This window comes from Eurytemora carolleeae, unplaced genomic scaffold (assembly GCF_000591075.1).
Source record: "Eurytemora carolleeae unplaced genomic scaffold, Eaff_2.0 scaffold549, whole genome shotgun sequence".
Classification (NCBI taxonomy): Eukaryota; Metazoa; Arthropoda; class Copepoda; order Calanoida; family Temoridae; genus Eurytemora; species Eurytemora carolleeae.
The window spans coordinates 200,627-217,141 of record NW_019396439.1 but is presented as its reverse complement, the minus strand read 5'-3'; the positions used below and the strand labels follow the sequence as shown (position 1 = coordinate 217,141).

Sequence of the window (16,515 nt, the reverse complement as noted above, 5' to 3'; positions counted from 1 at the left end):
CTAAAACCCTCTGGAAACCATAGGTTTTAATGATCCAGGGTGGGTGGTGCGAGCTCCCATGTAGCCCCCAAGTGTACGCCTGTTTTGACAAAAGACAAATAATAGTAGAGTTAAAAAAGAATCTTTTTAAGATTTTAACTAGAGATATTTTAAATTTATTCACAAATAGCCAAATGTATAAATTAGTTACCTGTTTAAAGATTTTTAATTTAGACCGAAGTTTATAAACTATTTCATCAGAATCAACATTTAGATTCCAGTTAGAAAAAATTAAAAAGAATAAGACTAAATTTTTAAATATAGGTTTATGAATGTTTAAAATTTCAAATATTTGTCTCCATCAAAATTCGATCTTCATTAAATTTTTGAAAATTTTGAAAATCCACGAAATTTTTTGTGAAAATCCGCAAACTATTTGAATTTTGTGTTTTGTTTTACGATGTACACAAAGAGAACATGTTCATAATTAATTTAAAAGATGGGCGCGAAGAATCGTTCTCTAGGAATATACCTGATCGAATAGTTTAATTAGTTAAAAAATATATCAATATTTTTTCAAAATAAAAGGGCTTTATAAGGGGGACAGAAAAGTGTCCCCCCCCCCTACACAAATTCTCTCGCGCGCGTCGTACGCTTTAATAATTTGACAGCAAAACTGACAAATGTTTTAATTATTAACTACAAGAGCTAGCTAATGGTGTCAAAGTGACACTTGCGGAATTTTACAAGCAATGTGATTTTAGACAGCTTCTGCGTCGTTTTGTTGAATAAAAACTGCAGGCTGAAGCCTGTGATACAAAATGTACTCTAAAACACTCTACACCGTACAAAACTTTGTCAACCTGTAAAACATCTTTTTTTATGCTAAGATAAGAGGATTTTTTTCATGGAGAAAGTTTTTTGACAGTAAGTGCTGCATTTAAAAAAAGGAATATTTTGCCCTGTTCGGAAATTGTAAATTATGCTCATTTTGCCGCGCTTCATTAAAACATACAAAATTGATTTACTTGTAAAATAAGTTTTCAATATTTTCATTTTAGAATACGTAAAGTACATGTCAAATGATTTATTGACATTAGGAGAATTAATTCCTTCAGATTCAAAGATACAAAAATATTTTACAGAAAGTTCATAAAATAAAATGCTGGCTTGGGCGCCACCTGACGAAATATTTGTCAATTGTCCCGGAATTATTGAAATCAGGTATAATGAAAAACAGTTAAGACAATTACAAAAGAAAATAATCTTTAGCTGTTGGTTTTTCGTGAAAGTCAGAATGAAGACAATGCTTTCTCTTATCTCTATAATATTTCTTTATTAATTAGGTGGAAATATGATGATCCATTGATCTGTAAACCCTCAGTTGATCTCTTTGATGAACAGAAGAAAGGAAAGGTATTCCCTCCCCTTAGTCGCCCCCCCCCCACACGATTTCTACATTGTATAACCCTCTTCTTCTGTAGGGGTATTTATTTTTAAGAATTACACTTCCTTTCAGGGAGGTTGAATTCATTTTTATTTTATCGAATCTAAACCCTAAATGCATGAGTGTTTTTATTCTTCTCTAAAATTATTTTAGAAATGTGGCATAAACATTTGATTTGAAAAAAATTTGATGTTTATTTTAAAAGCGAGCTTTTTTAATGGAATTTTTTATATTTCCGTTATCTGTAGTAATGATTACTTTTACATGTTTTTGTGTTAAGGGGTTATCTGAGTCCCACGGAAAGAAAGATAAACAAACTTCAGAACAGGTATTGGTTAAATCTACGTTTAAGAAATTAATTATTTTTCTAACTTCTTAAACTTTAGTATTGATCTAACAAATATGTTGCATTGTATTATTTATTCCCGAACCTTTGAGACTTGCAGGTATCGCTAAAATTTACAGGGTGAGTCAAAAAAAAAAGTGTGATTAGCGTCGCCTGGTGCAAAGTTGTACTTTTGTGTGCTAATCTCCTTTATGATGTTTTTTCAATATTTTTTGGAAATTTTTTTTATGGCCTAAAAAAATCCGATAACATTTTTTTCTATTAAATTCTAAAATTTTATAAAGATTGTACGACAGAATCGCAGAAAATTTGCAAAATTGTAATAAGAAAATTCGCAATTTTCAGTTCTGGTTTAATTTTTATGGAAAAGTACTTTAAATCCTCTATTCCCTTTCTTCTTAGTTAATTCTAAATATACGCTGTTCAGTTGAAACCTGAAGAACCATTGATAAACAAATATTTTAGGAAATTAAGTATTTTTCTAGGATTCCATAATGGGGATGCTTTTTGACAATTTTTGAATAAGAGACTTTTAAGTTTTATTTTAGTCTTACTTCCGTTGCCTGCTTTGTGAGTGTGATCTAATGTCTGTGATAACATTGCGAGCACACAAGGGAGGCGCCCAACATACTCTGTAAGTTTGTTTTCTTAGATAGACTCGCAGGAGTTTATATTTTCCCTAAAAATCATTTTAATTCCCGTCACCGCTTTTTAAAATCGTTACAATGATTTCGAACAAATCTGTTATCACTTAGGCTGTGGAACTCATGGCAAAGAAATTATTTATTTCTAGAAAGGAATAAATTTCGACAATCTAGAAACATCCTTTTGAAAATTTCTGTGATATTTTTTAGAAAGGCCCTGAAGAAGTATGGAGAATATAAGAAGGAACTTGCTAATCGTCCCAATAGAGAACCAAGTCCACAGGTTTTAGCATTTAAAGATTTAAATTTATTAATATCGGACTTAATTATTTTTAACGATATACTGGGAAAATACCTTCAAAAATAATGTCATGTCACCCCCAAATTTTAGTTCATAACTGGGGTTATTCATTAGAACTTTAATGGACGGAAACTCAAGCTTGATTTCCAAGGAGAAGGGTTGATTACGATTATTATTATTATTATTATTATTATCATTATCATTATCATTATCATTATCATTATCATTATCATTTTATCATTATCATTTTATCATTATCATTTTATCATTATCATTATCATTATCATTATCATTATCATTATCATTATCATTATCATTATCATTATCATTATCATTATCATTATCATTATCATTATCATTATCATTATCATTATCATTATCATTATCATTATCATTATCATTATCATTATCATTATCATTATCATTATCATTATCATCATCATTATTATTATCATTATTATTATCATTATTATTATTATACCCATGGAGCTTTTAATAAAACTAAATATATCCCCAGGTAGAGTCCAAGTTCTTAGATCTCTACGCGGCTCTGGAGCACAAACAAACAGATATTGTTGGATTCAAGTATGTTTTATAATTGTAGCTTTTAAATTTTTTCATGACAGCAGCTTTTTCTTTATTTATATTTTACAAATGCACAACAACAAATATTATTATAAGACAAATTTTTACCATTCTGTCCTGATACAAGCCTTGCCCGACGCCTGGGTTATGTGAGTTGTTATCAAAAGTTTGGACTTGATCGGTTCAGCCGTTTTGGCGTTTCTTGGACACAAACAACAAGCTAAAAATATCTATAGAAAAATATTAGTGTTGAAAGCGTAAATTAACTTTTTTAACTGCCGCAGTCATTAAAATTTAAGAAAAGTATTTCGACGACGACGTCGCTGGACTTCTATAAAGAATGTTTAAAGTTTTCAAAAGAAGTTAGTCAAGTTGGTACCTAATTAAATCTTTGTATGATCTACTGGTATCAATTCTAAATGTTAAGATATATAACTGAGTACTGTGATGATACCAATCCGAATCATAATCCTCTATATCACTGTAGCTTAAGGGACTGCAGGTACTTCAATTCATTATGTTCATAAATAATGAAAATGGGGGGGGGGACTTTAATTAAGCCTCATTTTCAATGAATATTTAGGAATGCGCAAGGAGATGCTGAATTCATGCAACGCCATATGATGAAGGTGCTTGTTTTTTGTTTCTCTTGATGACGTTTTTATATTTAGCCACCATTGGCTGTATTTTGTGTCTTTTTACTTTTTATTTTGCAACATACTTCCCTTCGCTTCCTTTCCTACCTTCCTATTCCTACCCAGACCTTCCATATCCAACCTTTCCCTTTCCATCCCTGTTTTCCCCTTTCAGTCCCTACCTTCCCCTTTCAGAGCCTACCTTCCCCTTTCCTTCTTTTCTTTTCTCTTACTATTTCCTGGTTTGTTTATTGCAAAGCTTTGGATCTGGATCCGTTGGATCTGCGAGATTTTGGATACGGATCCGCGTATCCGGATCCAAGGGGAAAATATCAACCAAAAACTGCATAAAACAAATTTGTACTATCTGAACTGTTTGAGGAAAAAGAGAGATTATAAAAAATTCATGATTTTTATTTGACAATCCTGCATTGTTAAAAAAAATTAGTAAATCTTAAAGAAGTGCTTATGACCTGAATCCGGATCCGCAACCGCATCAAAATTAAATGGATTCTAAGCAGTGGCTAATGGTTGATAGATTGATTGATTGAGACGACCGTATTTTTCAACATGATGAATAATTCTGTAATGTTTAGTTAATACACCGAGGATCCTGGGTCGAGGCCACATCTGGTATGTATATGGCTAGGAGCGAGGATGTAATAGCATATGTTCGAAACCATAGCGAGGTATGTCGGTTTACAGGCTGTTGAGGGTTTTTACTCGTCCTCAGAAAAATAAATTCTTTTGTTAAAAAAATGTTGTTCAAAGAAACCTTCGGAGTAGTACGTCAGTACAATCTTTGATTGTCTTCGAATAACAGTAAAATCTTAAAATATATATACTTCTGATTTTCATGTGTATTAGGTCAATTTATATATATGATATAGACAGTATATGCAACAAAAAAAAATTCAAAAATATTTAACGATAATATAAAAGCTTTATCAAATAATATTTTTTCAACCTATATCATAAGATATTTAACCTGAAGTGTTAAGATCTGTTTTAAAAAGAATATTTTTTTAGAGTTTACAGGGTGATTACTGCAAGATGAACCAGGTCAACAACAGAGAGAAGTACTTGCAGTGTAAAGATAAGAGAATATCGGTATGTTTGTTATTACATAAAAAATTATTCTCATTCAACCAAGTTACATAGTTAAAAGTCATTTGTATGCAAGTAATCACGTACAATATCTAAATTTAAGAACAAATTATTTCTGACGGAATGATTTGTGTGAAAAAATAAACCCCTGATGCAGGTTTTAATTGATTTTATTGTAGGTTAGTCCTCTGCGTGAATCAATAAAAAGGGAGAGGCCGGTCGAGTACGATCGACCCTTCTCACCAGAACGAAAATATAAGCGTGAACGATCTGCTTCCATGCATCGATCACGATCGCCCAATGATTTTTCAAGGAGTTCACCTGACAGTTTTCGTTCTAGAAGTTCAAGAGATGGGTCAGGATCCTCCAGAGAAGGTTCTAGGAACTCAAGAAGTCGATCCAGTGAGATCAGAGATCGACGGAGATCCTCCCGAGATCGTTTGAGGTCCCCCCGAGATCGGTCTAGGTCCTCGCGAGAAAGGTCTAGGTCCTATCAAGATCCTTCCTCTGCTGCCAGTTCAGGAATTGACAGTCTTGGTGAGGAGAGTAGGTGAGGAGAATATATTACAATAATCCCTCCAGACTGCATTGCGCTTGGGTTTTTCTAGTTATATATGAAGTAAAGGAAATCTGATAATAAGCAATTGGAATTTCAAGTACTAGAGGTGACAACTGGAGAATACGAATACATTTTTAAATAAGTTCTGAAAAGTATGCATATAAATATATTGTTTTGCCATGTGTGTGTGTGTCTCAGCTCACAACATCAATGATATTACTTTTAAGTAAGAAAAAACCTATTAAAAATAAACTCTGTCTATTAAATGTCCTATCTATAAAATATCCCTTCTTTGAAATGTCCAATCTATAAAATGTTCTGTCTATGGAATGTCCTGTATTTGAAATGTGTTGTATAAAATGTAATATCTATGAAATGTCCTGTATATGAAATGTGTTGTATAAAATATAATATCTATGAAATGTCCTGTATATGAAATGTCCTGTATATGAAATGTATAATATCTATGAAATGTCCTGTATATGAAATGTCCTGTATATGAAATGTCCTGTATATGAAATGTTCTGTCTATGAAATGTCCTGTATATGAAATGTCCTGTATATGAAATGTTCTGTCTATGAAATGTCCTGTATATGAAATGTCCTGTATATGAAATGTCCTGTATATGAAATGTTCTGTCTATGGAATGTCCTGTATTTGAAATGTGTTGTATGAAATGTAATATTTATGAAATGTCCCACCACCCACATATTATTTTAGTATGGAAATTAAAACCGAGAGAAGGCCGAGGAAGGACGATCAAACTTCATCCAGAGTTAAAGTAGAATATGGATCTGAACCTGGATCAAGGCTGAATCCAGGATCAGATGAAGATGTCAGTATTCTCAAGGAGAGGGGATCCTTTGACTTTAAAGATGTCTCGAACATTAAACCTGATACACAACCGGCTCAAGTAGATACTGTCGAGGTAAAACCCTCAGACTCGAGGGATCAGAAACACAATTCATATTATTTTGCTCATCTTTGTAGTAGTAATAAGGACCCGTTCCACTTGGAACTGTTTTTTTTTCTGTTCCGGTCTATCAAATCAAATCATACTTTACGCAAGTATGGGGTGGCGTTACTTGGGTTGCTTGAGACATCCTTCCTATGGAGCTCAAGTCCTTCCCACATTCCAGGGTTTCAGCCTGATCTTTAATCAATTATTTTTAGAACTATTTTTGGATATCGGATTTTTTTATGTTTCCCTTTATGCTAAACAGATTTCAAGTATGTACACAGATTGGAAGATTTAAGCGTCAAAAACTTTCCAGAAGAAATTCTCCGCCAATACATTTTTCGAAGTGTGTTACTTATTTTTTTTATTTACATATTGTAAATAAAAAAAATAAAAATCATAAAGGGAAACATCATCAAATTATTTGTTGCCCCATGAAAGTCATATCTAAATAACTGGGGATTTTGAATAGTGATTTGACTTGAAATAACCACATTCTCAAAAATAACTATTTGTAGGGAAATATTTACTATTTAAAACTGTAATGTTTAAGCTATGAATATTTTAGTTCGTAACTGCATTTGCTCCGGAAAAACCGGTTTTATCAGAAAAGGAAATTGTTCTAGACTTTCACAAGTAAGGATAACTTTGAGAAATATAAGTTTTTAAACTTGAAATTAATCTCTGTTAATTTAGAAGAATTAATACTGTAGGAAGCTCTTTTTTGTCCAAAATTTCAAATTTTTGAATAATTTATTTTTCTTAAAATTTTGGTGCACCTTTTACCTTTTTGCGACTTTTTCATTGTTTTTCGTTTTTAGGCAGGTTGCTGATTGTGTTAAAAGCCAGTTGAATAAACACTATCCGGAGTGTGATTATTATGAACCAGGATTTAAACGTATTAGTAAACAAGAATATGTTACCCTCGCTAAATCTTTCAGGAACATTTTAATTAGAATTAACATCAGTGTCAGCAATTTTTATTTTTAAGGATTTATTTTAGTTTTAACTTGTTTTTTTGCTTCTTTAATAGTCGTTTTTATAATAAAAATTAGTCAAAGTAAGCATTTTCTTGAAAAAAATGTGTATATATTTTATCTCCTCGAATTTGTCCCATTTATAAAACTTTTTGTCTCTCTTGTTATCTTTTCTCTTTTTTCCCTTTATTCTTGATTCTCTTTCCTGGATGATTTTAAGTATCATTGAAAAAGAATTTAATAAAAATGTTTAAAGTCATGACTTGAGAGACAAGTTAAAAGCAGCTTACTTAGGTAAGCATAGTTTTTACTTGGTTCTATATTCATCAATTTAATAAAATGTATTCCCAAGTTATCATCAAATATTAATCAATTTAATAAAATGTATTCCCAAGTTATCATAAAATATTAATCAATTTAATAAAATGTATTCCCAAGTTATCATCAAATATTAATCTTGAATTAATCATTTGATATAAGCCAAGGTTTGGAACATAAGAGTTTTGAAACAAAAGCGATGAAATGTTATCGTTTCTTCTAAGATAATGTTTGTTTTTAGATTACAATCAAAGTTATGAGGGTCTAACTATGATATCGTTTCTTCTAAGATAATGTTTGTTTTTAGATTACAATCAAAGTTATGAGGGTCTAACTATGATATCGTTTCTTCTAAGATAATGTTTGTTTTTAGATTACAATCAAAGTTATGAGGGTCTAACTATGACATCCGACTATAAAACCAGTATCACGGTAAGCTGTTGCTATAGAAGGAAAATTTATTTATTCATCATCCCCCCCCCCCCAGAAAAAAAACAGTCAAAAATTCTAATTTGGGTTAGAAGCTGCAATATGGCTTCAATTGATCAGAGTTTTGACATATTAAAGAACAACTTGAATCGTAGATTACTTTACATTAAAATTTTTTAAGTGCAAATTAAGCTTTCGTTATAAAAATATTAAATTCAAGAAATTCTCATTATATAGATATATATATATATATATATATTTATCATTAAAGTACATAATTTTACTTAGATATATTCTTTAATGACGGGATTTGCCAAGCCAACATTGGCCGTCTTTATTCGCAAACCTAGATGTTATTGTATGATATAATTTTTATATCATACAATTGGAGGTGTTTCGTCCAATAGGTAGGGGAAGGTAAAAGGAAGAGAGAGGGGGGGGGGTTATGTAGCTCAATCAGAATCAAAAGCTAGCTCAGAACTTAGGATTGCACATTTATTTATTCAGAAATACATGAATTACAGTTTGATCTTGAACATTCAAATTGCAGATACATATTTGTTTTATCCACATACAATCTATTTTTTAACGAGTTTAAAGAACAGGAGTTTTTTATTTGTAGTGACAATAAATTCCGTATTTGTGGTAGGAAAACTTTAGGAAACTGTTCTAATTCTTTTCTGTTGGTCTTTCTAATCTTAAGCATATTGTTCGGTTTTGATGAGACAAAGCACAAAACATATTATTAAACGATTCAGGAAACCGTTCATTGAAGTATTTGTACATAAAAATTAAACCTTTCAATTGAAGAATATCATGCAGTTTCAAAATATTCAGTTTTCCAAAAAGTGGAATTGTATGCGCTTTGAAGCTTTTATAGCCTTTTTTTCTTGATTTTTTTTATTCTTAAAGCATCCCAACATGTTGTTCCAAATTCCATGCGACTTTTAAAAAAGTGTATTGTAAATAGTTTTTCTTATTTTTACAGGTAGTATATTTTTTACGCTATTTAGAGCAAAGTATGAACTAGATAACTTTTTATTTAGTTCAATAAGATGATAATCCCATGAGAGATGTTCATCTAGATGTAATCCTACAAATTTAAAAAACTTTTCAGATCTTCCCTTATTCTATTAATTCATACTCCACCAATCCTAACATCTGGTAAAGTGGAAGAGATGTTCATGCTTTTCTTTCTAAACATGATGTACTTTGTTTTTGGGATATTTAATGTTAGTTTATTACTTTTGAACCAAAGTGCTGCCTTACTAAGTTTAATATTGGATCTTTCTATAAGATCAAATTGACTTATGTCTGACATAAACAATCTTGTATCATCCGCAAACAGGGATGTACAAAATTCAGATGCGTTCGGTAAATCATTTATAAATAAAAGAAACAGAAGAGGTCCTAACACCGGTCCTTGAGGTATATTCCAAGAGGAGTTATGAGAATCATTACCACATTTTCATTGTATTTCAACTTACAGGTCGTTGTACTTTGTCTGTAGGTTGATTGTTAATAATAATAATAATATAAACATAAACATAAACATTCTTATTTAGCCTTACTATATTTTCTGTATAAAAAGTATATCTTAATTCTTGAGTTAATGTCTAATTGATTTTTTTGTTTAGGTTGAAATACAATCTTATTTTGACCGCCAGCGGTAGTATACAAAGATTTACTTGACCGCCAGCCAGCAACGGTAGTACAATCAATCTCAACCTCATCAGTCACGCTGGAATCTAAAGATTGATTCGAACTCTTGTTCACATAACTACTTAGAGACAATGGAGATAATTGATTTTTTTTTATGATCTATAGTCGTTATCACAGTCTGTAGCCTTTCACAGTCTTATGCTTTACCCTGGTAATAATACACCTACTCCGAAACTACGAAATTCAACTCCTTCCAATCTACAGACTTATCAATGTGTTACGTGCAATTCCATTTCCTTGCAACTGCAATAAATATAGTTTCGAAAAATTGGGAAACTTCAGGGATGTATATTTCCTAAAAAATCATTCCCCCTTTTAGAAAATCATTTTTGTTCCCCAGAATTCATACATGGTTGCACGAAGCGTTAGAATATTTTTAGTGGGTTTGCATTTCCCAAGAATTTCTTTTTTCTTTTTGTGTAGTTGTGTAGTTGACTATAATGGCTAAAACTTTTGAAATCTTCTGAACGTATAGTAGCGGGGAGGAAGACAATGTGTAAACCTGTTCAGTTGTGGTTTGAAACTTCTTTTTTATGTTTGAAAGGAATTGTTATATCTTTACTCTTCCTTTATGCTTTATGTTGTTTTCTTTCCATTTACAATTTTAAAAATCTATTTTTTATTATTTAATTTTAAGTATTGTTGGCTGTTAAGTGCAGTGCAATGTTTTATTTTTTTTTACTTTTGTTAAATATTATAATTATTTTGGAAGATCATGCTCAATGGTAATTAGTATGATAGCAATGCTCGAATCTCTGTTCACAAAGAGAAATTATTTTAATTGGTTTCAATGTTAGATGACATTGCTAATTGTTATGGATATACATTTATGATGCGTGGAGTCTTCAGCATAAGCATTTATTCCCGTTCTTACTTATTGTACATTTATTTTTACCTACAAATTAAAGTATGTTTTGTTATTTGGCAACAAAATTAAAGTTTTTAATCATGATTCGTAATTGTATATCATATAATTGATGATGCACAAACCTTTCCTTGATTGTAATAAAATTGTATATGAAACACAACTTATTAATTTCAGATGAATTATGATGGACGAATAATAATTAAAAATGATGAGTCCAGTATTCCTGAAGATTTTAGAAAAATCACTCAAACATTTATTTCCAACCCAAGGTATGGTCTAGGTTTTTAGATATCAGATCAGAGGATTGAAAACCTTGGCTTAGAATTAAATAAAATCCGTTTTGTTTCTTCCTTCAGAAAGCATTAATCCGTATCTTTTGTGGTTCAATGGATTAGAGTAAATCATGTAGAATAAGTTATTGTAATTTTTAGGCAAAATCTATATTTATAAAGTAGTAATCTCTAGTTGTTTGTTTGTATGTCCGATCAAAACTCAGCAACCCCTTGACTGATTTGCGTCAAATTTTGATTGGGGAATCACAGAAATGTTTCATAGCTTGGTTTTGAGATTCTAAATTGAGTGGGTCCACTTTTACAGGAAATAATAGTTAAAATCGTAATTTACGACCAGGCGCGGGTAAACGGCGGAAGTATCTATGAGAACGCTTGGTACTGAAGCTAGTATGTAATGTTTATGTATGCCGGGGGAAATTAGTCAAATTATAATTGATAGTTTTAGTTACAGATATAAATAGAATACAATCATATTGGCTCATTCAAATTGAACCAAGATTAGGGTTTTACATTTTTGGGAAACAAGAACCGACTCAAAGTCTCTATGTTTAACTTATAATTTCATTTAAACTTGAAAATAATCTTACATATTATATTAGATTATCTCCAAGTTTTAACGCCAAAATAAACTAGAAAAACTTAGCATTTTCCACAAGAAAATTCTTATATTAGCCTTATTCTATTATTTAACTTTAGCTTTATTAAATTTTAAGACCTATTGACGATCTAATATGATGTGGGACACCCTGTAGTTTAATTTTGATTTACGGTATGATTTCATCTTTACACACTTTTCTGTTAGTATTTTTAGGTTAGATTTAGTGTCTTTTAACTCCTTGAGTCCTTGTCTTTTTTTTTTACTGAAATTCATATTAATTAGGCGTTATTTAGAGTAATGTTAGTGGTGTGCATAGTAGTTGTATTTTCACATTGGATACCCGTGTAGCCTACGTTAAACTGGATAATGTTTCCCTGATAAATCAAAATCTAAAACGGACTGTTAGAACAATTTCAAGTGATCCTTCATGTAAAGAGGGTAATGCCTGATCCACAACAGTATCTTTGAAACGTAACCTTTATCTGATCAATAAGGTGGAAGATATTATCGTTTTTTTTAGCTTCAAGTGTTAAATTCTGATAATTTAAAGATGATTTTCTGCAGTAGAAATATTCTTATCATTTTTTTAGAGAATTGAAAATAATCAGTTTTCAAAATTATGAACATACATATCTGCTTCATACTTAATCAGACAAAGCTTTTAATGGTACAGTTGTAAATTGAGCATAGCCCTCTTTGCATGGAGGGTCACTTGGAATTACGATTACAGTCTCAATAACTGAGATCAATTCTCACGAGCCACATTAGTGTATCCTATGTCTTAAGTCTTATAGCAGTAATATCGGATAATGCTTATTTTTAACTTACATTTCCTAGACCCGACGTTGAAGCAACCGTTGTCACCAAATCCCACATAATAGGTAAAAAAGGTTTTCCTTCTTTTTTTAAATGTGTATATTTATGTTGATAAGAGTAGAAACGCTTTTATACTCTTATCACACTTATGAATATTTTTTTCCATGATTTAATCATTTTTCAATGATTTAATCATTTCAGAGCTTAAAAACGGAATTATTTGGCGAACATCAATTCTACCTGAAGATTTACCGAGCATTGACAAGATTGATGTTTACCACGGAATAGGTAGGTTCTGTTAAAAAATAACCATTATTTTTTTGTTTGAAAACGTTGGCAATTCAGATAGCTACTGGAGTTTAGCAGCATTCTTAATTATCTCTAAATCTAAATTGAAATTTTTATTGAACCTATGTTTATTTTTTTTTGATAAATTACAAAAAGAAACTTTGATAAGATTTTTTAAAATTTTAAAAAAGAAATAAAAGAATAAATAAATAATGTTACTGATAAAAACTACTTTACAGCGAAGTTAAGTGAACTTTACTTTTCCAATGGTTTCCAATATACAAAATTCTTCTAGGGGCCCCGTGGTTAAATAGAATTTAGAATTATCCGGAAAAGTGTTTCTGATCTCGATATCCATTATAGGCACTTTTGAATTTTACGAAGTATCTGCTCGGCTTCTGATTGGCTGTTCATTTTCCACACTTCGCGGGATATCGAACAAAGATTAAACAATAAACAATCTGTATATTAACAAAAAATCAATGCTTTATCTCTATATCCTCAAAACGGAAGTTCCAACTTCAGTTCCTGTTTTGACGTGCTCTCCTCTAGAAGTTGATTCAGATATACGTTGATAGTTTCTCCGCCAAGGTCCTGCATCATGCAAAAATTAAGTGGCGGGTCAGGTCATCATTTATTATTCTGGATCCATGGCTGTATTTCTATGCTCATCATAACTGTTTTTAATAGCATATAGGGTCATGGACCCCTTTACTGCCTCAGGCAGTTGGTTCCAGCTTTAACAACTCTAATAGAAAAAAAGTTTTTTCTTATGTCCAGGTTTGTTCTCTTCATCTCCAGGTTGAATATAGATGAATTCAACCTTGTGCTAACTGCAGAAGCTGTATCTAACCTAGTAAACCAGGTTTTTTCGCAAACATCATATGCTGGTGCAATATTTTCCAGGTTTGTATCATGTCACCTCTTCTTCTTCTCTCCTCTAGGGAGGGTAAGCCTAATTCTTTCAGCTTGTCATGGTAGGTTCCTGGCTTCAGTCCTGCTGTCATTCTCACAACTCTTTTCAGGACATCCTCAAGGAGGTCAATATCCTTCTGGTTCCAGGGTGACCATGCTTGGACAGCATATTCTAGATTAGGTCTCACATAAACTTGGTACAGTCTTATCCAATCGTATTTGTCTCGGTATTTTTATTATTATTATTATTATTATTTATATTTTGTTAGGTTGGTTTTATGTTCTGGAGTGTGAAGATATCCTGGTTCTTATCTCTTGCTCCGATCTTACTGAAAGGAGAAGGTTTAGTGAAGTCTCAAGCTACAGGTAGAACTATCTACAATCAGACAATATTCAATTTCATGAAATTCACAAAATATTAGTTTAGTTCATGCATTTATTCCATATTGACGAATTCCATCATATGAAAAGAAACAAATGTCCTACAATAATTGTTTAAAACCCTCAGTGCTTCGTTTGGGATAATAAGATTACTACATTTCTGATTAGGCTGACCTAAAAACCTAATTAATTCTATTTTCAGCTTAGCTTCTTATCTTAATTTTTAGAATAGGAGATTTCTTGAATATAAACAGATCCCTTCTCTTTCTTCATGTAAGGTAGGATTTATTATTTTATTTTCATTTTTTTTCTATTTTTCTTCGTCCATTTTTGTATATTTATCAAACAGGGGTGTTATATTTTCTTGAAAAATAATTTTTTTTCCTCGCTCTCATTTTTCACCCAGAAATTAGGTGTGTTTATTACTAAAAAATATACACCCCTGTTTTTAAATAAAGAGAAACTTAATAAAATAAATCCTCAAAATTATTGATGAAGATTATCCCCATCCAAAAAAAAATATATCGCTAAAAAATTTTAGATTTTTAATAAAAAAAATCTTTAAGACTTGATGACTCAATTCTTACTGATGGGAACACAGACTTCGACACTGCACAGGTAGAAATATCATATTTAAATCCATTGTAGCTGATACTTTTTAATTCAAGGAATTGATTTTAAAAGGATTAAAAAAGTTTTTTCTAATTTACTTATTTCCAAATGTTTAAGATGAAAGACAATAGAATGAGTCGGAACACACAAAAAAACCGATTTAAACTAGTTCCGCAAATTAAAAAGTCATATTAAAAACATTGTTATTTTTTAGGTTTGGCCTCCTTCAGCCGAGCAGAAAAAGCTTCAGAAAACTTTAAAACAAAGACTTGATATTACTAGGTAGCAAGCCACCCCCCCCCCCAACGAATAAAATATAGAACCTAAATCCTGCAAGCTTCTTTATTACTTACTAGATAAAGGGCTCGGCGTTAATGCCCGTGGATAAAAAAATTTGATTTGTTTTTAGCCTATTCCAGCTGTTTGGTTGGCCAGAAGGAACATATATATGAATGTCTTGTTTTATTATATAGAAGATTTTTGATACTGCATAAAATGTACTTTTTTCTCTCAAAATTGGCAATAAAATATTTACGACATTTTGGAGATTAATATTTTTTTTTTTTTTTCTATTTTCATAAATCTTTTTCTTTAATTTTATTTGAATTTAAAAGTTTTCTTACAATTTAAATTAAAATTTTCTTAGATCCGTCTTTTTATTTTAGAAGAGGGCTGGAGAGTTCAAGAAATGAATTGAATGCAACAAAACTTTTTATCCAAGAAACAATCAGGGAGCGAGAAGAACATTATTAACCTGTGATAATATAACCGATTAATTAATTAATTATTAATTAATTTTTATGCAAGTTGGTTTAGTTTCAGATAGTTAAAGGGGAAACTTGTGTGTCAGGTCTTAAATCTCTGCTGAATGTCAAACACAAAATTATTATGATTATATAAGTTAAAAAAAAATTCTAACGCTCAGAAGACTTTCTGCATCAGCTTATAATGTTCAACCTATTAAGGAAAACAAATATATTTACCATTCAACATTTTATATAATTAGTTAGGTTGGGTAATGAGTTTCAAAGATTTTTTTTTGGAGGGGGAGTTTATAAAAATCGTACATTTTTTACCTCAAAATTTTGTTATTTCCAATTCAGCAATAATAACTCCAAAAAAAATTTCCGCGCAAACATTTCAAATATTGTGAACATAAATGTTTTGAATGTGGTGTGGCTGGGGCCGAAGGGAATCGGGGAAAGCATTTTATATTTTTAGTATTTGATATATTTGTGGTCTGCAACAGGAAAGCTCCTTGCAAAACCTTGTAAATTCAACCCAGAAGAAGGAACAGGATAAAGAGCTGCATCAGCAATCTGCTATTAAGGAACAGTTAATATTAAATCTATAATAAATGTAAAACCTTGATGTTCAACCTAAAATAAAAAATTTAAATGATGATTGCATTGATATTTCCTTAAAAATTATGTTCCAGGAAAAATGTTTAATGTCTTAAAATTGTACAATATGATGAGTTACTCTCCAATGGCGTATACAGGGGGGGGGGGATAGGTTAGTGTCCCTTCTGGACTTCCCCTAAAAATCTCATATTCTACCTCTGACACTGAGTTGTGTTTTCACCATGTCCCCCCCCCCCCTTTAAATCCTGTAATACGGCCTGGTATACAGGGGGGGGGGGATAGGTTAGTGTCCCTTCTGGACTTCCCCTAAAAATCTCATATTCTAACTCTGACACTGAGTTGTGTTTTCACCATGTCCCCCCCCCCCATTTA

The 16,515-nt window shown here is 31.2% G+C and overlaps 2 protein-coding genes across 7 annotated transcripts in view; both read left to right on the top strand.

Moving 5' to 3' along the window:
* The first annotated feature begins 1,097 nt into the window (after positions 1-1,097).
* Positions 1,098-11,051, top strand: LOC111703357 (uncharacterized). Of its 2 annotated transcripts, XM_023475269.1 has the most exons (17): positions 1,098-1,203; positions 1,326-1,395; positions 1,707-1,754; positions 2,321-2,406; positions 2,627-2,699; positions 3,235-3,302; positions 3,730-3,804; positions 3,886-3,931; positions 4,534-4,626; positions 4,967-5,047; positions 5,224-5,594; positions 6,325-6,532; positions 7,131-7,198; positions 7,384-7,503; positions 7,796-7,833; positions 8,231-8,289; positions 9,924-11,051. In XM_023475269.1, exons 1-17 carry the CDS (start codon positions 1,142-1,144, stop codon positions 9,957-9,959), a joined length of 1,602 nt encoding a protein of 533 aa, XP_023331037.1. In that variant the 5' UTR covers positions 1,098-1,141; the 3' UTR covers positions 9,960-11,051. The 2 variants fall into 2 exon arrangements, with proteins under 2 accessions (XP_023331037.1, XP_023331038.1); XM_023475270.1 differs by lacking the exons at positions 8,231-8,289; positions 9,924-11,051 and adding an exon at positions 8,099-8,166.
* Positions 11,039-16,515, top strand: part of LOC111703358 (uncharacterized) — a 7,222-nt gene continuing 1,745 nt past the window's right edge. The window contains exons 1-10 of one of the 5 annotated variants that reach the window (XM_023475274.1): positions 11,039-11,145; positions 12,605-12,648; positions 12,785-12,871; positions 14,056-14,152; positions 14,395-14,445; positions 14,734-14,785; positions 14,994-15,061; positions 15,445-15,510; positions 15,708-15,740; positions 16,025-16,109. In XM_023475274.1, the coding sequence (XP_023331042.1) occupies positions 11,051-11,145; positions 12,605-12,648; positions 12,785-12,871; positions 14,056-14,152; positions 14,395-14,445; positions 14,734-14,785; positions 14,994-15,061; positions 15,445-15,510; positions 15,708-15,740; positions 16,025-16,109 (678 nt within the window). In that variant the 5' untranslated portion in view covers positions 11,039-11,050. Of the gene's footprint in view, positions 11,146-12,604; positions 12,649-12,784; positions 12,872-14,055; positions 14,153-14,394; positions 14,446-14,733; positions 14,786-14,993; positions 15,062-15,444; positions 15,511-15,704; positions 15,745-16,024; positions 16,110-16,515 lie in introns of all 5 variants that reach the window. The other 4 variants (XM_023475273.1, XM_023475272.1, XM_023475271.1 and 1 more) reach the window with 4 other exon arrangements.

Excerpts from the sequence above, each read along its gene's own strand:
- LOC111703357 (XM_023475269.1), top strand. The coding sequence starts at position 1,142 with ATGCTGGCTTGGGCGCCACCTGACGAAATATTTGTCAATTGTCCCGGA. Across the intron at positions 1,755-2,320 it reads ATAAACAAACTTCAGAACAG|TCTTACTTCCGTTGCCTGCT; the intron begins GTATTGGTTAAA and ends GTTTTATTTTAG. Across the intron at positions 5,595-6,324 it reads AGTCTTGGTGAGGAGAGTAG|TATGGAAATTAAAACCGAGA; the intron begins GTGAGGAGAATA and ends ATATTATTTTAG.